Raw genomic sequence first — 24,699 nt, forward strand, 5'->3', positions numbered from 1 at the left:
CTTTTTCTTATGGTAACATCCAAAGGAATTTGTGTTTTATGTAACTCATCTGAGAAAATATTGTTTTATGAGGTAATTCAGAATACTGAGCCTAAGAGCCAGGCATGGTGGCACACACTTGTAATACTAGTATTTGGGAGGCTGAGACCAGAGGATCAGGGTTCGCGGACAGCCTCAGCTACTTAATGAGGCCCTTTGCAACTCAGTGAGACCTTGTTTCCAAATAAAAAATCAAAAATAGGGCTGGGGGTGTATCTCGGAGGTAGAATACCCCTGGGTTGTTCCATCCCAAGTAACACACACACACACACACACACACACACACACACACAATACTGAGCCTAAGAAAATCTTAAATGTTATCATTCTTAATTAAAAATTACATTTCTAAAGTTAGAAGAAAAGTTTCATAAAGAAAAGAAGAAAGGAAAGAAGGGAAGGAGGGAAGGAAGGAAGAGAGACAGATACGGATGGGAAATTAAAGACCCTGTACAATTAGTTTTTTCTTAACATTTGTTCATTTCTTTTTATCTAAGGTGTTGGTATGCGAGAAGTTTTATTAACAAATGGATGCCCTGGAGGTGAATCCAAATGTATTGTTCGGGTAGAAGAATGCCGTGGACCCATAGACTGTGGATGTGAGTTGAACCCCGTACGAGAGGGTGATCAAGGGGCAGCATTTACTCAGAGGAAATATCCTCAACATCAGGTTCCACTGAGAACAAGGAGACAATCAACTGATGTACTGAAAGGAAATCGTTTAAATTTAAATCCCTCTTCTTCTGTAGAAGTTCACTTCTCTTGAGTAACTTCCTGCTTTTGCTTTACATTTTTTCAGTGATGTCTGCAATTTAGCAAGTATGTCCTCTGTAATACCTTGGAGCCTCATTGTACTTTGGGTCTGTAGTTGAGTATGTTTTATAGTTTAAAACCCCGTGGATGCTTTAGGGTCATGGCATTTTATCAGTAGATTGTAAATACTAAATTGGGAACTTGGAGGGCTGTTCTGTATCAAATTAGGCGATTCTGACATTTCAGTATCTCTAATGAGGTTTCCTAACCAGTAAATTGGAAGCCACTAGCAGACCTGGCAGTTGACTGTAACACATCCCTAAGTCCATTGCTTTTGCCTCTGGGCCGTGGTGTCTCCCCACTTGCTCCTTTGGGGATTGTATCTTTTTGGATGCTCCTCTACCTTCCAACTCCCAAGTATAAGATTTGGTGACTTCCAGTATATAATCGATTTTTAAAACCCAGGGTGGCTTTTAAAAGTAGTATTGGTATAAATTTATAATACCCAGTGATATTTACATATCAACTTTTTTTTCAGGGGGTACACCAATTTCAGAAAGTCTTGAAAGTGTCAGATTGGCATGTGTTCATACATCGCCTGAAAATCGTTTTAAATATGTGTGGAAACTTTTACGGGCAGAACAAGTAAGTAAATGAGTGTATGTAATCTGGTGCTTTTTAGTGAATGATAAAATTTGTTCCCCAGTTCTGATACCTCTCAGAAAATTATAAAAGTTTTAAAAATTAACTTAAAAATTAGACTTTAATATTACTGGAATATACTTTTTTATTCTTTAGTGAGGCCAGGACTTTCCATATATCTTAGGATCAGCTATGAAAAAATTCAGAATTTAAAAGCACTCGTGGTACATAAACTATTTTATTTGGAAGTAAGGTTTTCATTGGATTATATAGGATTGTTACAAAAATAATAGCAATTAACATTAATGAAAGGCGATTTAAGTGCCAGATATAACACTGAGTGCTAGAGTCCTTTTTAATGCCAGTAACAACACTATGGAGTAATTTTTAGCTTTATACCAGTTTACAGATATATCATTGAGGAGTAGGGAGAAACTTGTCCACAGTCATGCAAGAAGGGGGAGGGTTGGGATTTGGTATCTGGATTATCTGACTCTAAAATCCATGTAGACAATTAATCACCATGCTGGGCTGAAAGTGACTCTTATGTCTCCTGATCTTTAGTGAAGAACATTGACGCTTTGTTATCTTTTAAACTAGCAACCTGTGGTACTTCCAAATGATTCAGCAATCCTGGAAGTGCAGAGAGATATTCACCCCCTGGCTTTTGAGTGTGACACCCTGGATAATAGTGAACTAGTAGCATCTATTAAATTCACAATCTATACAACAAGTGGTAAGTGCCCAGTAATGTTTTGGTTTGCGTATATCTCAGACGTTAAAGAGCATCAACATCTGAGGCTACGAAAGCACAGATCTCTACTGAGCCCCAATTCCAGTAGTTCCAGACTAGAACTGGCACACAGATTTACATTTCTAGCAAGTTGCCAAGTGATGCTTACTGCTGGTCTGGAGAGCACACATACAGAACCACTGGTTTATATCATTATGGCCTTTCTACCAGCTATTACTTAATTCTTTTTTCACAAAGTAAAGTCAAATGTGACTTACTCTGGGAAACTAGTCATTTAAAGACCAATTGTTTCGCTTGAAATGTATTCTTACATTTACTTCTAAAATAAAAGTGAAAATGGGTGAATGGAATTCTCATGAATGCTTGTAATTGTGACTTGGAAAAGGAAATAAAATTAAGAAAGATGAAGTTAGAGCTTTTCTCTTTAAAAATTACTCACTGGAAGAAAGTAGTTTTGACAGTGCAATAATGCAGTTCTTGATGTCTATCACTGCCAGAGCCAGCCGGCAAAAGTACGGGTTCTGAAGAGAGGCATGAGGATGAAGAATATAACTCTAAGAATTTGATTCTCAGAATATTTAATTTTAATTCTAACGTGTCGGGGGAGGGGGGCGCCAGCCTACTATCTCTACCGGCCAACCCCTGCTCCCGGGTCAATATCTCTACTGGTCGACGACTACTCCTGGGTCAGTATTCTCTACTGCGATGCTGGGTTTGTTTTTCCAGAGGTATTTATACAGTCACAGGTCAATCAACATCCTCGTGCTACCACCACCACAATACAATAAAGACCAATCAAAGCACATATATTACAGATAGGTTAATCAGTGCCCTCGTTGCCATCACCATCTGATCTTCTCCCAGACCTTTTACTTTGAACTTTCCATGACCCCAAACCTTGTTGACTCTGGGTGAAGGACAGTCAGCTGAGTCAGAAATATAAATTTAGGGGAAAGCCTTAATGGCTCCCCACATATCACAAAAGGCAAATCTTGTCCTGAACATAATTTTACATAATTAGAATTTGGGTTTCCTTGTAAGATGGATCTGCATACATGTCCTGTCAATTTAAACTATGATATTTTCTGTGTGCAGGCAATTATTTTCTCTTGTAAAACTCTCATGTAGATAGTTGTTTTGAACTATCTACAGAGTTGTCATTTTTGTTGTGTAGGGGTGTGTGGGATTTACACGTTCTTTAGAGAACACAGTCCAGGGTTTGGAGCCTCCCCCCCACCCCCTCAAAAATGTTTTCCTCTACAAACACTGCTAGAACTTATATGTAATTTTAAGGGAATTTAAAGATTTCTCAAACAGGTTTTGCTATAGTCTAAAATTACCACATAATGTAATGCCCTATATTGAAATAAAACAAGGTAAATGTTTTTAGGGATAATTGATTTAGGGATGATTTTTTAAGAATAAATCATTTGCCACTTAAACTTTCTTTGTTGTGCTATTTAGTTACAAATTAACATATCTTTATGGTGAAGGTCAATAACCACTAATTCTGCTGAGATGTCAGGTTTCATTAAAAGAATAATTTTGATACAGTACTTTAAAAAGCAAAAGAGGACCAAAACATCATCAAGCTAAAAAAAATTATCTCAACTAGCTCTAGTTTATAATATTAAAGGAATCTGGGTCATTCTTGGACTTTGTCCACACTTCTTGGACCCTGATAGGAGTGTTGAGTAGTTAACTCTTCTCTTGGTTATAAAGGAGCATGCATTTGCTGGTATGTGAGTGTGTAAGAGTCTCCAAAGTCCTTGTTCTTTATTGAGATGAAATTGACTTCTTCAGCCCAGGCCAGTGGCATAGCTCTGCTATCTTAGTACATGCACTCGTAAAATGACAAAATGTTTTTAGAATACTTTGATATCTATTAGTTTCTTTTTAAAATGATAACTGGAAGCTGGGTGTGGTGGTGCAGGCTTGTAATCCCAGCATTTGGGAGGCTGAGACAGGAGGATCACAGTTCACGGCCAGCCTCAGATACTTAGTGAGGCCATTTGTAACTCATTGAGACCCTGTTTCAAAATAAAGAATCAAAAATAGGGTGGGGTGTAGCTCAGAGGTAGAATGCCCCTGGGCTCCATCCCCAGTACTGCAATAAATAAATAAATAAATAAATAAATAAATAAATAAATAAAAACTGGGAGCTGGGCGTGATGTCACATGCTTGTAATCCTAGTACTTAGAAGGCTTAGCCACCAGGATCGAAAGTTCAAGGACAGTCTCAGCAATTAAGGCTGTCAGCAACCTAGTGAGACCCTGATTCCAAATAAGAAATGAAATCAGTTGGGGAATGTAGGTCGGAGGTAGAATACTGCTAGGTTCATTTCCCAGTAACACACACACACACACACACACACACACACACACGCGCGCGCGCGCGCGCGCGCACACACACACACACACGCACACACATGCGTGCGCGTGCACGCGCGCACACACACACACACACACACACACACACACACTACTGGGCACATTGCCACAATAGATGCTTTTGGCTGTTTAGACATCAAACATTTTAGTCAGACGTGTCCATACAAACTTGTACTGGTGTAAAACAGCTAAGTAATTGAAATATTTTTAGGGTAAATACAGTTTAATGAAAATTTTGTATTCATTCTTTTATATACCTCATTTTTTATTCTCATAATGCTTATCTTTCCTAATTAGGCATTGATATAGGTTTACTTGTGTGCCATCCCCCCCCCAAAGGATTCTTTTTTTGCAGGTCTGGGAATGAAATCGAGGGGCTTTCGACCTCCAAGCTGCACCCCTTGCCCTATTCTTTATTTTTTATTTTGAGACAGGGCCTCACTAAGTAGCTGAGGCTGTCCACGAATCGTGATTCTCTTGTTTCAGCCTTCCAAATGTTGGGATTACAAGCATGCACCACCATGCCTGGCATACAATGTGGCCATATTTAAAAATAAAGAGCCAGGAGTGGTAGCACACGCTTGTAATTCCAGTACTTGGGAGCTGAGACAGGAGGATCGCAGGTTCGAAGCCAGCTTTGACAACTTAACGAGGCCCTTTGCAATCAAGCAAGACCCTGTTTCCAAAGAAGAAATAAAATTGGTCTGGGGGGTTAGCTCAGAGGCAGAATGCCTCTGGGTTCAACCCCCAGTGCCACCAAAATAAATTAATAAATAAAAAATAATAAAAATAACAAAAAATAAAAATAGACTCATTGTAAATTTAATCGAGATGAATTCAGGCTAATGTAGGGTGAACCTTAATCCACTGTGACTGGTGTCCTCATAAGAGGGAAATCTAGAAAGAGACAGAGACAGAGAGCAAGGGGAAGGCAGAAGAGTGCCCTGTGAGGAGAGAAGCAAATGAAAACAGACTGGCTTTGTGCTGCCACAAGCCAAGGAATACCCAGGCTCCCAGAAGCTGGAAGAAGAAACCAAGGCTGCTTCTCTGGATCCATCCGAGGGATCATGGCCCTGCCAACAGTTTTTTCTACTTTTTGCCTCCAGAATTGTGAAACTATAATACTTGGAACTATTTAATGAGATCACTAAATTGAATTTGTACTCTAGAATTACTAAGGAAAATGGGGAGTTATAATCCATGGAGTTTAAAGAATAAGAAAAAAATCCAGAAAAATAATCAAATGAGAATGCCCATGGAAGAGACTGTTCCTCATGGAGTGGTACTTAACCAAAATTATATCAAAATATTTAATTAAATATTAAAATAGTCAAAACATACTTTGCACAAAGCATTAGATCTCCCTAGCCTTGCTTTGCTTACCTGTGTAATGTGAATAATGCATTTGATGATCTCTGTGGTTCTTTTTTACATGACTTTTTTATGACTCTAGAACTTGAGAAGCTAGAAATAATGAATTTTGTGAATATAATTCCCCAAATAAATAATGCCTGATATAAATTGACTTTTCACCAGTTTACAATGTAGCAATGCTATCACACATATTGTGGAATAGCTTTGGCTCTATAGTAGCCTTATTTGCAGAAAGATCATAGAGATGTGAGAAAGGCTACCTTATTTAAAATGGTGTGTGGATATTTTATAGAAAACAATGAGCCTCAATCCTAATCTTATAATATATACAAAAATTAATGGTGTATTATAATCACTGTATAAAAGCTAAACCCATAAAGTTTTAAGATGGAAACATAGGAGAAATTCTGCATGATTCAGCAATAGGCAAAGCTTTCATATATATGACTCACAAAACAATCACCATAAAAGGAAATATTGAATATATCAGACTTCATCAAAATTAAAAACTTTAGCTCACTAAAAGAAATCAGTTGGGAAATGAATAGGCAAACCAAAACCTAGGAGAAACTCATAAGACAGCAGGTACAATCGATTTGAGAAAAGTCTCACAGTTTCTTTTAAAACTAAGCATACATCTATCCTACGACCACTCCTAAGTATTTATCCAACAGACATGGAAATATATGTTCACAAAATGATTTGTACAAGAATATTCACACAATTTTATTTATAATAGCCCACAACTGGAACAGCCTAAGTACCCATCAGTGGGAAGAAAAATAAATAAGCTATGGCTATGGAATATTACTCCAAAAAAGGAAAACCTACAGTTGCATGTAACCCTGTAGGTAAATCTCTAAAATATTGTGCTTAGCAACATATATATATATATATATATATATATATATATATATATATATATACCAAAACGAAACAAAAAACACATAAAATGTCTATTTCTATTAACATGAAATTCTAGAATTGGCAGAACTAATTTTGGTGGAAAAGAATGTCAAAGAAAACAGTAGTCTTATATAGAGGATAGTTAGGCATGAACTGGGGAGGGGCTTATGAGACAACTTTCTGAGATATGGTAATATTTATGTCTTGATCAGCATTTGATTACATATGTGTTTTTGCCTTTTCCAAAACCAAGAAAATCTATATTTAAGATATTTGTTTATGTTACTGTAGTTCTCTGATTTCAGTCCCTTTGGAAAAAATACTCAGGAGTGGTAGAGCTGGATCATATGGTGAATCTATTCCCAGTTTTCTAAGGAATCTCCACACCTATCTCCATAGCGGCTGAACTAGTTTGCACTTCCACCAACAGTGTAAGAGTTCCTCTTTCCCCACATCCTCTCCAGCATTTGTTGTTATTTTATTTCTTTATACTTGCCACTCTGATTGGGGTTAGATGGAATCTCAGTGTAGTTTTGATTTGCATCTCCCTGATGGCTAATGATGTAGAATATCTTTTCATGTATCTATTCACCATTTGTATCTCTTCTTTTGTGAAGTATCTATTCAGTTCAGTTGCCCAGTAACATATACATACCTATGTTCATAGCAGCAAAATTCATAATAGCCAAAATATGGAATCAACCCAGGTCTCCATCAACAGATGAATGGATTGCAAAATTATGGGAAATACACACAATGGAATTCTACTCAGCTATAAAGAAGAACAAAATCATAGCATTCGCAAGAAGATGGAAAGATCTGAAGAACATTATGTTAAGTGAGATCAGCCAAGCACAGAAAGAGAAGGGACATATGTTTTCTCTAATATGTCCAAACTAGGGAGCATTGTGGATACCAGAGGGACTCCAGATAATGGAGCGGAAACCTCAGCAAAGCTCGAATGGGAGGATAGGAGAGGAAGAAGGCTGAGGTTGATTAATGGAGGAGCTACATCCGAATATGTGTAAAAGTATGAATATAGCATGGTTAATCTGGACACTCATTGGTGGGAGGGGAAAAGGGAAATGGGAGGGGAGGGCACCAAGCACAATCTAAATGTATGCCATTTTTATATGTTCCACTTATAAATAAAAGTAAAAAAATAAAAAATGTTTTAGTTCATTATATGTGAATTTTACCTTCAAAAGAAAGAAATATAAGCAAATATGTCATACTCTAGTTAATGAATTGTCTGCTGAAGAATTTTGAAGGAGTTCTACAGATGTCTGCAAATTATATTGAAATGCATGAAAACATAAAACTGATGGATTTATAGAAGAAAGAATTGATAGAGGAATAGTAAGATATTAATGGGACTACTTAGGTGATTCTTTTAAGTTTTTACATGTTTAAAACATGCAGAGCAACTTCATTAATCATTTCTTTCCACTAATTTTGTGTGTGTGAGTGTGTGTGTGTGTGTGTGTGTGTGTGTGTGTGTGTGTGTGTTACTGAAGACTGAACACAGCAGCATTCTACTTCCAAGCTACACCCCTTGAACTTTTATATTTTTATTTTGAAATAAGGTCTCATTAAGTGTCTAAGGGTTTCGCTAAGTTGCTGACGCTGGCCTCCCAAATACCGGATCTACAGGTGTGTGCCACCATGCCCAGCTTCAGCTAAATTAATTCCTTTTGTCTTTTTCTAGAGTTGTTTTCAAACAAAGGTTCCACTTATGTATTCATTTTCTTTTTTGTTTCCAATAGAAATAACAATCAGGTGTGTGTATTTTCTTTAGAATTACAGGCGAGAAGATTAAGCCGACCAGATACTGATGCAGTCCTGGTTTTTGTGCTCACCATAGGAGTCATGATCTGTATATTCGTGATCTTTGTGCTGATCTTCATAATTATAAATTGGTAGGTGAATGGCCAGGATAAATTGCCACATACTCCTCCCCTTCCCCTTCCTCACCCAGTGAATTGCAAAGCCCTGGCCACCACATTTCCTACACGGGTCTTGAAGCTCATTCCCTGCTAAGCTGTGGCTATCCAGGATCAGCCTACCCATCTCTGGATGCTTTCTAAAACAGCCTGACTACTTGCTTCCAAACCAAAAGAGAACTTTTAAAGTGCAATTTTTTTTTTTTACAATTTTTCAAAGCCATAGACTAAAAATGTTTATTTGATGAATATCTGGTTATGCAGTTGTAGTTCTCACACCTTAAAACTTGGTTATTGTAACCTACCAATTCATTTATATGAAAAGAATTATAATGCCAGTGTGAGTATTATACACTGGTAAGTCCAAGGAACTATCTCCTATCCCCAAACAGGCTCATGTATCACAAACTAAAATTGAACGTGGATTAAAAAACACATCTATGTAGAGGAAATGTAAATAAGTTCACCTGTAGTTTTTACTTTCACTTCATATTGTGGTTTCGTTTTCATTTTTGTCTTCTCCCCCAGGGCGGCAGTGAAAGCCTTCTGGGGGGCGAAAGCCTCTACAACAGAGATACATTCTGAGCTGAGTTCTGTGAGGTACAAAGACTCTACTTCTCTGGACCAGACACCAACGGAAATACCCGGACATGAGGATGACACTTTAAGTGAATGGAATGAATGATGTATGGATGATATATGATAAAGCAAAAGATATTAGAGCATATCAGATTCATTATTATAAAATAAAATTTATACTGAAATACTTTAATAATGTTGCAATAAATTTCTCACCATCCGGAGCTAATGTAGTATGAGGACAGGATTGTTTGAATCCATGGATCATTGTGGTACAATTATCAGAAGTTACTTTTAATTTGTTCTCAACATTTGCCATTTCAGGTAATCGCTTGAGGACATTTGTCTAGAAATATAGACAAATATCTTGATCACTTTGATCACTTCTAAGATTATCCTTAGATAACTTTTAAGATGTTTCTGTCCTCAATGAGAAAAATATAACATAAAATTGGCACTGGATATTAGACTTTCTTCCTCCCTGGGAGCGCTAGATTGCTAGAGCAAATCACACTTTAGAATTTCTGCAGGGCATGCAGCACACAAAACATCACTTGTAAGAAATGAAAGAGTGAAAACAACCAAGACTTAATGACAACTATGTGCCAAGCACTGCTCAAAGTATTTTGTATATATGAGATCATTATGTTTGTATACAGAAAACATCTAAGAAAGAACTTGAGAGGAACTGGATATGGACGAGCAAATGACATGAGTTTAATGACCTGTGTTTCTCACAGAAACAGTGAACTAAGGACACTTGAATGGTCACTGACAAGTACCTTCGCCATGCTTAGTACGTGAGTGACAACATCTCAGAGCCACGGCACTTATTTCTGAGCATCATCACTGCTTTTTGTGCTATTGTCATGTGACACAGTATGACCGACTATCAAAGAAGATAAAAAGACAGTATAATATTTGATTCAGTAGATTTTACCATAGATTAATTTTCAGAGATTATAATAGCAAAAATAAATTTTTTAGATCCGTGATATGCCAACTTATTTGCTCCTATTGAGATTTTATCTCATGATACTATTAACTCTTTGCACACCTGTGCAGAAAACATTGTAAATAGGTGCTTATGGTATACCTCCATCCAGTAGTCTACAGATAGGTTGTGTTAGGAGATTATGTTTTCTCTTATGTAGCATTTGTATTTGAAAGAAGCAATGAGGAACTGGCTGTAAAATGGTTTTATCTGTTGTGGGAATTTCACTAGAGACTGTAAGTGAAAAGAAATTGTTTTCATAAAAATCTTCCAAAAGAATTGTTTTTTTAACACCCCCTCAGATACGTATAAAAAGAAATCAGCCTTCCATATCTTCTTTCTGATCATGCAAGTTTAGTATAGATGCTAAAAATTCTTGAACAGTAATTATTATCAGTCCTTGTTTTTAAAACCAGGAATAGCAGCAGGTCCTGCTGTACTCTGTGAACAGTAGTGTTCAGCTGGATTAACGGGGTGAGTTGTGATTGCTGCTGCTCACTGACCATTTGCAGTTGTCTACCTTCCAGATACATAGCAGGATAGTACTTCTTTGGCCCTTTGAGGTTGGATGGGGTCACGCAACTAGATCTGGCAAATGAGTGATGAGCCCATATTTCAAAGTTATAAGTGACATGGAGGCTGGACCATTCAATTATAAAAACACTCAGAGCTCATCTTCACCCTGACAGAGCAACCAGAGGTACTCAGAGGGCATCTTCTCTGATGCCTTGGCTCCCTGAGTGAGGACTGTGAGGCACAGTGAGCATTTCTGTTCAGCCAATAGCAGATGCACAGGATGAGGGAGAAACCTTGCCATTTTAACCTATGAGGCCATTTGATATAGCAGGCTTACTAAGACTCTCCTAATTGATACATCTTTTCTGAAAAATAAATTTTCATGGTCAAATGAGTCAAAGAACCTTTACTGTAGTTTACTTTAGGACTTTTTGAAGTCATCAGTGTGCTACATATCTTGTGAATATCCAAGGAGGAGGATGTAGCTGCAGTATCTCTCAAATTTATTGGTGTCTGTGGAATAAAAATGAAACCATGTACATATGTTAATAGTGTACTGTATACTTTTGAGCATAACTGTCCCTGATAGTCTGCCTGTGAGAACTGAGATTCGGTGGGATGGTCTTTTGAAATGTATAGCACACAGCAAATCAACACCTTGATGATAGTTGCAATTTACCTTGGACCCCGGGGTGTCATTTAGCCTTCTACTACTCCAGTTCTACCTTGATAGGACTCTCTTTAAACCATCCTACTCTCAAGATTAGGGTTTTTTCTCAAGAGAAGTGATACTAGAATCACATTGGATTAGATTAAGATAATTAACACACTTTACTTGTAAAGCAGATTATAATATGCTCCAGGTCTCCATGAAGTGGCTCCAGGCTCATGAAGACCCCCTGACATTTGCCACTTGGTTGCAGTCTGTGGTTGGGAGATCTCTTCTTGTCATAGTTCTTGAGGGCTCCATTGTATACTGCTAAATATTAATAGAAATTCACTTCCCTGTCCAAGAAACTAGGCCAGAGAGGCATATGCTAGCTCCTATCTTTTTAAATTCCAGGCTGTAATTTTTCCTAGTCACTTTTCAGTCACTAAAATATCCTTAGGTAAATCCTTGAAATTTTATTCTGGATCCAGGAGATAAATAAAGCCATGCAATGTTGTATCAAAAAGAGATCTTCATTTTGAATACCAACCCATTGGTCTCTGCATATATAGCAGGAGAATTCTGTGATGTGTTCATGGTGACACCTTATTCCCAAGAGAATCTTTTGCTCGTTCATTCAACATATATTGACTGAGCTATTTTCATGACCAAATACCATGCTAAGCATTGGGAATACAGTGTGTAAAAAAAAAAAAAAACCTTGAAAAATACTAGGATTTTTATTTTCTTGAAGTTTATCATTTACTGAACACCTAGATATTATAATTAATCACAATCAGAGTGAATAAATTGAATGAACTTGCAAGTTTCTGCTCAGTTGTAGTAGAGGTAGTTACATTTTAAGTTGACTTAAATAGGAGTTATCTTGGTTAAGGGCAAAGAGGGCCTAGGCAAAACGAGGAGCAGGCATTGAAAATGTGAGTCAGGTATGAAAACTATGATGTATCTTGAGAGACGGCTAGTAGAACTGAAATATACAGAGAGAGGAAAGACTGGTGAGAGATGAAGTAGAGACAGGTGAAAAATTATATATGTATACACATGCACAAACATAGTAAGCATCATTGTATACTTGTGTTCTATTTAATATGTATTCTCAGGCCATTTAGCTAATGTAATTTTGTTAATCGCTCAAGAACACATATCAAGGAGTCAATGTCTCAGCACTCCTGACTCTCTCCTTAGACTGTATTTGCCCTGCCTTTCTGGCAAACTTTGTTAATCCTCACCTAAATTGGGCAGTCTATGCTTTAATCTAACCTATGTTCTTTTGAGTTCTACTGGGAATGCAAGATCTTACAAACGAGAACTTAATTCCCTTCCATAATGATTACAATCTCACTGTCATGTTGTTTAGCTAAAAACTAGATAAAAATTTTGAGTCCCCAACAATGACCATGATTTGGGGTCATACCTTTAGGCCTGCAGCAAGCAATAAGATGGTTGATAGATGCCAGCTGCAATTTTCTTCAGGTTTTGGACATGAAGTAGAATGAAGCAAATAACATTACTCATCTTGTTGAAATACATCCATATTTCCTTCTGTTAGCATAAACATAATGTTTCAGTTCAAAATGATTTTCTTTCCAGAGTGCTTCTAATATAATCTATATGTGCTCTGTTTCTTTCTACTTGATCTTTTAAAAATTGATGTGATTTTTCTATTTTGGTTCCACTTTATGTTTTAAATCTGCTTCTTCAGTCATTTTCTGTTATATTCTGGAGGACTATCTTTTTTGGAATTCATAACCCATCAGTGTTGTGATCTACCATCTGTCTCAAAAACATAGAACCCATTTACATGGTTATTTAGGCTTTGAGGTTTGTGAAATTTTATTATCTGTGATCAAGTCATTTGTATGATGGGAAGCAGTTTGTCTTTGACAGTTTTCTGATTCTGGTTGAAAATAAACCTTGAATGCCAAATATCATGTTCCCCCCCCCATCACCAATTAAAAGAAATAAGATGAAAAAAAGGAATAAACCTTTCTTTGGTATTTTGTGAAAATATCAAGCATATATAAGTAAAGGGTAGGTTGTCTTTTTGTTGGAAAGTTAGGAATTAAGCAATAATTTAAATCATGCTTTTAGAAACACATTATATTAGTTTATTATTCCGTGTACCTCTTTATAAGTACCCACCTGCATTGAAATGAATCATATAGGCTGCACAGTATATATTTTACCAAAAATTAAGTATATTTTACTAATATGCTAAATGAAAGTGTCATGAGCAAAGGTTCAGAGGTGGCAATGCAAACTGTCGCTCTCCACGGTGGCAGAATAAGTCCTGTCCTTGAGAATATTGCATAGATAAAGAGGAGTTTATGCTGAGCCACCTAGAAAGCTCACTGGATTTCTTATTCACTCAAATACATTTTTTTTCATGAGCATTGTTTGTTGAGGACAATAGAAACATCACAGCTTCCCTTCTGCACATTAATCTTCTCTTTTTTCTTGACAGATATGGTTTTCTTCCAGAAATTACTTAGACAAAACTCAAGGTACTTTTGGACAAACTGGTTGGGGTTAAGCCCTCTCATCAGAGAGTCTTTGTAAGATTTTTATTATTTATGCAGTACCCCAAGGTAACACCAGTGCATGCTTTACAAGAAGCAGAAATCACCTGACAGTAATGAAATCATGTTCTTCCAGAACAAACAATATAAGACCCTTGAGTAGTAGGGACAGGAAAGAGTACAGTACAAGCAATACTCTTGTGTATACTCTGGGGGAAAGTAGCATGCAGCCTATAATTGTTAGTGCTAGGATGCTTCATAGAGGAAGTGGATGCCTAGGAATAGGAGCCATGTTTATGTGCATAGTTGGGAGGTCTGCAGGGGAAGATAATGTGGTGTGCTGGCCTGCGGTTAGGAGAGGCTGAATTTACTGATTAATGTTGCCAGATTAGAAGGGAGGGCAGAGAAAGGGGTGGGAGCTGTGGAAAGGGTGCAGAAGAGTTAGAAGCAGGTGCAGAGTCGTGGAGAGGCTGGAAGGTGAAGAGAAGCCAAAGCAGAGTGGGAGAAACATAGTCTGAACAGCAGGAAAGGAAAATGGACTTGGCAGCAGCATTTGGCAAGATTGGAGAAGAGAAGTGATGCAAAGAGGCCAGTGAGAAGGAGTTTGTGTAAATCAAGGCAGGATGTGATGAATGTCTTGGCAGCAGAGAACAGTAAGAAAGAACAGATTTTAGGGGGAAAAGATTTTAATTAAAGCTAGAGATGAGGATATGCAGATAAAGAGAATATGAACAAGTTCATTTCTTTCAATAGTTACCTTCCCTCTCACCTATTCCCATGTCAGGTAGCACCTCACATGTCAAAAATCATTAAACTGGGTGTGGTGGTGCACACTTGTAAACCCAGGACTTGGGAGACTGAGAAGGAGGATTGAGGATTCGAGGCCAGCCTCAGCTATTTAGTGAGGCCCTCCACAGCTTTGTGAAACCCTCTTTCAAAACAAAGAATAAAAACTAGGGTTGGGGTGCAGCTCAGAGGTAGAATGCCCCTGGGTTCAATTCCCAGTAAGGAAAAAAAAATTCTTGATATTCAGTAGCACTGTTTTCCACCCACATCTCTGTCATCCCTGTTTGAATAGTTTGAGTCTTTCTTTTGGCTGTCTCTAATTATATATCTCCATCCTGAACAGATCCTCAGAGCTTTAATTTTATATTTCTGCTGCATGGACACCTCCTTATGGAGGCAGTAACCATCTCAGAGTACATAAAACAGAAATTTCCTTTATATGTAAATGAAGAGGATGACCTCTGTCATCCAGGCTCAAGACCTCGCGCATTCATATCCAAACAGTTGCTAAGGTCTCAGAACCAACTCTTCCCTCCCATCCCAGTTCAGGTTCACCTTTTTTATGCCTACTACCTAGTATCTCCACTGGCTGCCTCTGGACATTCGGTGCCTTGCAGACAGGTCAATCTGTTAAAACATTACACCATTTCCTATATGAAGAATTTTACTTTGCTGATCTTCTATTCAGTGCTTCTACAATGTGACCCAAACACAACCTGAAACCTGTCTTTTCCTCCTCCTGTATGTATATCTTTAATTTTTATTTATTTATTTATTTATTTTTATTAAAAGGGTCTCACTAAGTTGCTGAAGGTCTTCGCTGGCCTCGATCCTCCTGTCTCAGCCTCCCAAGCACTAGGATTACAGGCGTGCACCACCACACCAAGCCAGATCTTTAATTAAAACAAAACAAAACAAAACAAAACCCATCAGCACCCTTTCAAGCATGTCATGTGCTTTTTATTTTTGTCTCTAGGTGGGATTTCCCATTTTATTTCTTTTTCCACCTCTCACTCTTCACTTCCTGTTTAGATCTTAGCTTCTCTTCAAGGCATTTCACTGTGAAACTTTCCTTTTACCACTGTATAAGCTAAGGCACTTCACTAAAGAAACCAAAGCATTTAGTGACTCCAATAAGGTAATGGCTTATTTTTCTTTCTTCTGTAGTAGTCTGGCAGTCTGGGATGGATAGGCCACTCTTGTCTAAGAAATAACTCAGGTCTTTTATTGTGTCACTCATTCACACAAGGAGAGCTTCATTCAGTATTAGAAAAATGTACAGGTCCACATTCCAGCCTGCAGAAAGGCAAAAGAGCTGAGAACAAAGTACGTTTCTTCAGGTTGTGTGACTTTGAAGTTATACACAGAACTTATCGCTCACATGTCATGGGCAGTATATGCATGACATTTTTATAGCTGCAAGAGAAGCTGAGAAATGTAGTCTTTATCTGGGATCACAGTTAAAATTCAGTCTCACTTCCAAGAGGAAGAAGGGAAAATACTGAATACAGGGATAGCAAGTGGAATTAGGATCCTGTTCCACAACTACCAAAACCCACAGGGGTCTCTATTACCTCTAATCTTCCTGACTAGTCTGATTACACTTATGTTTCTGTGTCTTATTATTTCTTTTTTTATATGTTTTACCTCCTCACCTAAACGATAATCTCCTGGAGGGCTCCAACTGCATTTTAAAATCTTTGAGTACAAAACACAAGTACCTGTTATACCCAGTATGTAAACTGGATATGTAAAAATTATCGTTTTCACAAATAATGATGTTGATGCCTTTGGATTCAAACATGCTTTCACATTTGTGAGAGAAGCTAGGTGAGAAGAACATATTTTGGAGAGCACATTAAGACTTGGTGAAAAGACTGGTTGTGGTGGTGAATGCCTATAATCCTAGTACTTGAGAGGCTGAGACAGGAGGACCAAAGGTTCAAGACCAGACTCAGCAACTTAGTGAGACTCTCAATGACCTACCTAGCAGGACCCTGTTTCAAAGCAAAAAATGAAGAGAGGTGGAGGAGTTCAATCCCCAGTATGGGAAGAGTGTTATAAACTTAGGACAACTGAACAGCTGGGTATCTGTTGCTTGAACAAATATCCTAATATTAAGATACTTACCTAAAAATGCTTCCTAATACCTTTTGGGGTGTTCTCATATGTAATTATAATCAACACATCTGAGGAGTTTATGCATTTGGATGACGTTTCATTGAATCTTTAGGACATCTATATTAGATCAGTTTTAGCTTCCTTCTTAAAATGAGGAATAGGCTTGGAGGAAGTTGAGCAACTCACCCTCACAATATTATGTGCATAATTAGAAGTGTAACTAACCTGCGTTTTCTGACCTTAAGTCCAGCTCCCTTACCATGCACCACTAATTTCTGATATGCCACATTTATGATGGAAATAAGATGAACAGAACTTCTGAGCACCATGAGGTGATCATGGAAGCAGGAAGAGACTGGAAGGGTATCGAAAAAAAAAAAAAAGAGAGAGAGAGAGAGAAAGAAAAAACAAAAGAAAGAAGGGGTTATATATGAATGGCCGGGGGTCTGTGACTCTGTAAGAGAGTAGGTTGGGATACAAAACCCCACAGAGAAAAGCTGGGGGTATGTAGAAGGAATTATGTAAATACAGAGAAATTACCTTTTCAACATGGGAAATGGAACTTAACTTGGTATAGATGAAATAACTTGGTATAGAGAAAATAACTTGGTATAGATGGCTAAGGAGTCACTTTCATCGTCAACAAACATAGCCACACTGAATAAAATTTGCAAAACCCAGGTCCAAGCTCATTTTGTAAAAAAAAAAAAAAAAAAAAAATTAAAAGAAGCATGAGGTACAAAGATAATTACTTAATAACTTAAAGGTTTCTGGAAAAACAGAGGGGTCAGATGAGGCTAAGTGACAAAAGAAGGTTTTGAAGTAGTAATTTTAAACAAAGGACCATGGCTAAAAGTGTTATAATTTCCTTCAGGAAACACAACCAGATCCCAATTCTTTTGCTGTATTGGTTGGAGCCAAAGGGCCTCCCACTACATGATTAAGGATGGTCTAAAGCATGCTTTAGTGTTTTTACTAGGGAAAAAGTGCCTTTATGCTATTAAATTATTTATTAATTTATTGATGCAACTCCACAATAATGTCACAAATTTGACATTATTCTGATACAAGGGATCTCCCACAGGGATTTTTATTTCCAGAAAGGATATTGGGAGAAATACCACCACCATTTTCTTTAATTTTGATATTTGGGGTCAACTGTTTTTTACTTTAACAATGGAGATGATTACATTTGTGGCAATGTCAACAATATATTGTCTAAAGATTGGATGCTTTCTTACACTCTCCATATCCTTGGACAGGGTTGTGCGAAAAATTCTGAAATGTCTTCTGGAGTACCAATTTAAAAAAAAAATCAACCTAGGGGGGTGATGAATTGGCCCAGACCACCCTCCCCCATGCCATTCTGGCATGGGGCTGTAACTATTTTCTGTATTTCTATCTTTTAAATAAATGTCTTTTAAAAAAAAATCAACCATTTCTTGTATAGGAAAAACATATATTTTAGCTTTTTGGTTAAGCAAAATGGAAACCCAACATTTTTTTAAGTGGCAACAAGCTTTATAGTTCAGTCACAGTCTGTTCCTTTCCTTCTGATAGGAGCTGCATCCCAGCAGGAACTGCTCTGAGCGTGTGAGAGATGGGGCTCTGAGGGGCTGGGAGCTGGGCTGGGTAGTAGAGATAAAGTCAGGATGGCACTGGGCCTAGGAAGAAGGACATGCCCTACAGACAGAGATACTAATATATGACTCTTATGGGGCATGATCTAGAAACCATGCAGCTTAATTTCCTTTTATGGTTCTCAAGCCAACAGTAGTATTTGGGTAAATATGACTGTCCAGTCTTAGCTGGGCTTTAGATAATCGAGGGGAAACCTTGCTCATACCTGGGAGAAGGGGAAAAAGAAAGAAGTAGTGTGAAGGACACAGGAGCTAGTAAGTGGTCAGCAGGTGATGGGGATATCCAAGATAGGCTTGCGGGAATTGTAGGCATTTGTCATGGGTTCTAGAAATAATGAGAGAAGCCTTGTCAAGGGCTGAGTTCTGTAGTCAGGTGAAAGTGGAGCTTGAGCCATGACTGTGCATGCCTTGAGAAAGAGTGTCATCATTGAAATAGGGGCAAGTGACAGCAGGGTCAGAACTGTGACTAAAAATGTCAACTTTGTCCCTCTGATAACACTTTGCACATCAATATCAGTCCTAATGGTCAATAAAAGAAATATTAATAGCTCCTTGTTCCTGATGATTATTCACACAAAGTTTTGGAACAGTTTATCTCCCATCCTTCTTACTCTTTTCTGTGAAGACCACAGGACCTGGCTAGAGCCCAATTTCTTCTCCTTTGAAGCCAGGAGCATTTTCTCCTGGAATTGGTGGATCCCCTTTAACCAAACTAGACTCCTGGAAGGCTAAAGCTTCTGAGATTAGGTTCCTTCTTCACCAAGCTCCCAATCCAATATAACTACTACCTTCTCTTCTACTGTTGCCTCCACCATCTATCGAGCAATTGGAGAGAGTAATCCAGGGAACGTGGCATAGAAAAGTATTACAGCCTTAAGAATTCAACTCCTCGTTTAATAGCCATTACCTTTTTTGGAGGCCTCAGGTAAAATTTGTAAAAGATCAAGTCTTTTCAGTGAGCTGACAATTCGAAAGTGTTATGAGGCAGACTTCCATGCAATGTCCCAATTTAAGGTCAATTCAAGAAAGGGAAAATAATTTTTAGCTAAAATTGTCAGTTGACTTCCCCAGCTAATCAGCCCATATTCCAGAAGGGACCAGAAGAGAACTTTCTCCTGCTCACTGAGGAACTTTGTTCTTTGAGACAGCGATGATATGTGATCCATATCATTGCAGACAGGTTCCTCACTGTGCTTTGGAGAAATTTGTTACCTAAGTTTTACTCATCACTGAGACAAGAAATCTAGGGGGAAACACACACACACACACACACACACACACACACACACACACACACACACACACACATTCTAAACCAATTACTTGTGATTAGCTGAAAGAACGACATGATGACAAGAACATTATTCAAATATCATGTTATCCAGTAAATTTAAGGCGAAGGAAACCTTACATTGGGGAAGGTGATGGTCTCAAATATCTTTTTTAAAAAATTACTTTCAGCTGGGTGTGGTGGCACACGCTTGTAATCCCCGCGCTTGGGAAGTGGAGACAGGAGGATCACGCAGGTTCGAAGCCAGCCGCGCAGATTTAAGAGACCCTGTTTCCAAATTTAAAAAATACATAAAATAGGTCTGGGAGTGTAGCCCGGAGGTAGAAGGGTTTCCAGAAACCCCAGTACCACCAAAAAAATTTTACTTTCTATGCTTTTGCTACTTTTGTCATTGCTGTTTTTATAACACTTTCTATTTGTTTTGATAATAGAAAACAGCAGTCTCTGAACATTATTAACACTTATCAATAAAAAGAAAATAGGATTTGAAGTCAGAGTTATATAGACCTGTATCATTCCCCTGACATGTGTTTTGTGGGTGGGTGACCCTGGAAATGCTTTGTATACTTCTCTTTCATTATTTATATATAATCATTCCTACCTCATTGGCTTTGGAGTGAGGTAAAGAGAATCCAGATGTAGAGTACCTAATGTACTGTCTGGTACACATGAGATATAATAAGACAGCTGTTACTATTGTGACTATGATAACAATGTCATAACTACTGTAGCACAAAACCCATGCTCATAAAATTAGAACAGCCAAAATATAACATGCTGAATCTTGGAACCATATTTGTTCATTAGAACCACTTCTAAGTATTATTTTTATTGTCAGGGTTCAGGCTCCTAAGGAATACCAAAATTCCAAAGACATAATATATGTGTGTTTGATTCATATTATAACTTTCCGCTATGGACAACTGAGTAATAGGTTGGAAGCCCCTGATGGCCAGGTGCTTACCTGACCCTCACAACTAGATAATTATCGTTCTTCTGCTGAACACGAATAATTACATAGAAAAACATTTCAGACAAAAAAAATATGCATTTTCCAAATCACAAAATGATCAAACATCAACAAATGATCAATTAGCGATTGATAATTCTTCACCAATTTCAACTTTAGCAAACATTCATCCTTCTTGCCATGTAGGTAAGAATTATTAGAGCATCCAACTCTAAAATTACTGCTGCTTCCCAATAGCATTTGGTTCAGAGAAAAGTCCCACAATTCTTGAATATAAAGCATATAGACACTGAATATAAAGCATATAGACACTTGATATATAAAGTATATAGACACTTGAATATAAAGCATATAGAGTTGTATTTTATTTCATTGTTAAATACTTTTCTCTGGTTCATACATGTGTTAGTTTTCCATCACTCTGACAAAATACTTGAGATAAAACTACTTAAAAGGAGGAAAGCTTTGTTTTGGCTCACGGTTTCAGAGGTTTTAGTCCAGGGCCAATGGGCCCTGTTGTACTGGGGCCTGTGGTGAGGTAGACATTGCAGCAGGGGGCATGTGGTAGAGCAGAGGTGCTCACCTCATGGCGGCTGAGAATCAAAGAAGGAGTGGAGGGGCTGGGGTTCCTTCAAGTGCCTGTGCCCAGCGACTTAACATGCTTCTGCTAGGCCCCACCTCTTAAAGGTTCCGCCAGCTCCAAATAGTACCTTTAGCTTCAATACAGGAGCTTTTGCGGACCCTCTGGATTCAAACCAGTCTTCTGTCTTACTTGATGGGGTGTGTCTATATAGTGCCTAAGGAGATTCGGGCCTGAGCGGCCTACGGCCTAAGGCAAAACTTTAGGTAAAGTGATTCAGCAAAAAAGGGGCAAAGATGGCGCCTGGAGAGGGCTAGGAAGGCGTGGTTTCCCCATTCATTATGGGTGGGGAGACTGAGCGGTTTTTCCCTTTCTACCTTTAAAGGAGCTTCCTGCACACATGAATGGCTCATGTACTGGCCTGGGATTGGCTGTAAACTATGTGCTAGTGATCTTTATCCCGGATAGGATAGGCTATTTCTCATGGAAATTCCCCTCGTGGCTTGGTGCTATATAAAGAACTGCTTGGAGAGAAATAAATGAGATCACGCTTGACTTGACTCCCGGCTCGTGGGTTTGTGTTCGAGTCGTCGGTACTCATCGTCTCTCCAAGCCCCGTCAGCTGTCGGGCTGGATTCCCGACACTTACTCTTTTTTTTTTTTTTTAGGGTCTGGGAATGGAACCCAGAGGCATTTGCCCTCTGAGTTATACCCCTGCCCAGTTTTCTATTCTTTATTTTGAAACAGGATCTCACTGAGTTGAGGAGGGCCTCACTAAGTAGCTGAGGCTGTCCACGAACCGCGATCCTCTGGTCTCAGCCTCCCGTATGCTAGGATTACAAGCGTGTGCCACCACGCCTGGCTCTTATTCTTTATTCATGAATTCTATTCAAGGATCTTGTGGTAGCACCTTGGTCTGGCTCTTGTGTCTACCAACTTCTTCCACATCAGATTGCTGCCTGACGTGCAGGCAGATCTCTAATCACACCATCCGTGTATGGGCCTTTTTGAACGGGGATACTTACACAAGCTCATCTGCGTTTTGCCTGAAGTCTAAGAAAGCATTTATTAGTATTTCTCCATATCCTTCTGTATTTTGACCCGAGTTTTAGTGTACCTGACAGAAAGTTTATAGTACGTAATTCAAGACTGTTGTTTCCCACTTACTGTTTCTCTTTTGTTATTTTGAGGAAGCTTCAAAATCAGGAAACTTTGTCTTAGCTAAAAGTATTGGCATTATGTTTAATAGTTTGCTGTGTCGTCCTGGCGCAGTGATGGTGTGGTTGGGAATGATAGTTTTCTCCTCGAAGCCCACACTTTATATGGAGGATCCACAGCTGGGGAAGGCCTCAGCTTCCAGGCAAGGCATATCTCAAAGTATGAGATTGGTTCAGGATTAAACATGTGAAGTTGAAAAGTTTCTGGGAAGTATTTTCTCTGTCTTTAGAAAGAAGACTGGAAAGAAGAGCCCTCCCCCCTGCACCCCCCTCTCTTTTGTGGTACTGAGGGTGGAACCCACGGGCTTTTCTACCTCCAGGCTATACTCCCAAACCTATTTTATACTTTATTTAGAAACAGGGTCTCACTAAGTTGCTGAGAGCCTCACTCAGTAGCTGAGGCTGGCTTTGAACCTGTGCGATCCTCCTGTCTCAGCCTTCCAAGCGCTGGGATTACAAGCGTGTGCCACCGCGCCCTGCTTGATTTCATCTTAAGGATGAGACTAATTTAATGTGTGGTATGTTCAGAGATGATGAGCCAAAGGGCAAAAGAAGAGGATCCAGTAAATTATGCTAATTCTCAAACTTCCTTATCTCTGAACTTTCAGTTATTCTAGCCACTGCCTACACATTTCCGAACTGCTAAAGCATATTAGGTTTTCCAGTACTCCTAGATTGAAACCATCCTAGCTGAACAGTAAATACAGCAATATGGTTCTTGTTCAGCATCAACTGGGCATGCATGTGTTCCTGGTGTTTCACCTCAGTAGTAAATTCACTTAGAAATATGTTGAGATAGTTGATATAACCACAGTGGTTAAAAAAAAAAAAATACCAAGCTTATCTTGGATGCCGTGGCCGTGAGATGTATACTGAAACGTCTCAGAGAAATTTATTTCTTTTCATTATGACAATTATAAGCAAAGTAATCACAGATTAAAGGACTTGTTGGCTCTACCTCTGTGATTTTTAGTAAGAATGGAGATTATACTAAGAAAAATGATACTTCTATAAGCAGAACTTTCATATATATATATATGTGTGTGTGTGTGTGTGTGTGTGTGTGTGTGTGTGTGTATCTTAATATATATAACTCATATATAACTTTTCTGTGGTCATTCCAATAAATTTTCTTCCATTATACTAATCCTTTTATTGAGGGATAGCTTTATCTTAAATAACATAATTTATTGTAAAACAAAGTTGATTTTTATAATAAAAAGAAAGAAGTCTCTCAGCGTTCCACCCCTGAATTTTTGAGTCAACAAGTTATATTATTCTACTTAATGATTAATTATTTTGCTCCATAGCCATCTCACTTTGTGAGACACTAGGCAGGGAAGAGAAGTTAGGAAGCTGGGCATGGTGGTGCACACCTGTAATTCCAATACTTGAGATGCTCACACAAGAGTATCACAGGTTTGAAACCAGCCTCATTGATTTAACAAGACTCTCAGCAAACCAGCAAGACCCTGCTTTAAAACAAAAGATAAAAAGGGCTGGAGGTGTAGCTCAGAGGTAGAAACCTCCTGGGTTCGGTCCCCAATACCCCACCCCCCACATACACACGAGGTGATAGAAGAGGAAAAGGTGATGAATAAGGACCTCTGCTGTCTCCAAGGCGTTCCTAGTCTCTGCAAACAGAAAAACAGCCGCTTAGAAGGTAGTAAGGAAGATAAGCATGGTGACATATGTCTAGTAAGGAAGCCAGGTGTGGTGGTGCATGTCTGTAATTGCAATAATTGGAGGACTGAGACAGGAGAATCGCAGGTTCAAGGACATCTTCAGCAAGTAGTGAGACTCTCATCCGCTTAGTAAGATTCTATTTCAAAATAAAAATATAATAGATCTGGGGGTATAGTTTGGAGGTAGAATGGCCCAGTGTAACAAAATAAGAATAAGGTAGTGAAAGAATAACATAGTAAAGAACCCAAAGGGAACCTAAAGGTGAAAATGTAAATTCTCTGCTACCAATTTTTTGATGCTAAAATAGCAATGCCTTATGTGTTCATTC

General features: G+C 38.4%; 1 protein-coding gene across 1 annotated transcript in view; it reads left to right on the forward strand.

Moving 5' to 3' along the window:
• Positions 1–9,487, forward strand: part of SPACA1 (sperm acrosome associated 1) — a gene marked incomplete at both ends in the record, with an annotated part of 19,470 nt that extends 9,983 nt beyond the window's left edge. The window contains 5 exons of the mRNA XM_080699940.1: positions 537–638; positions 1,331–1,437; positions 2,035–2,170; positions 8,658–8,778; positions 9,331–9,487. Coding sequence (XP_080556066.1) covers positions 537–638; positions 1,331–1,437; positions 2,035–2,170; positions 8,658–8,778; positions 9,331–9,487 — 623 coding nt within the window. The remainder of the gene's footprint in view (positions 1–536; positions 639–1,330; positions 1,438–2,034; positions 2,171–8,657; positions 8,779–9,330) is intronic.
• Between the last annotated feature and the right edge of the window lie 15,212 nt (positions 9,488–24,699).

The sequence above is a fragment of the Muscardinus avellanarius genome (assembly GCF_963383645.1).
Source record: "Muscardinus avellanarius genome assembly, chromosome: 8".
NCBI lineage: Eukaryota > Metazoa > Chordata > Mammalia > Rodentia > Gliridae > Muscardinus > Muscardinus avellanarius.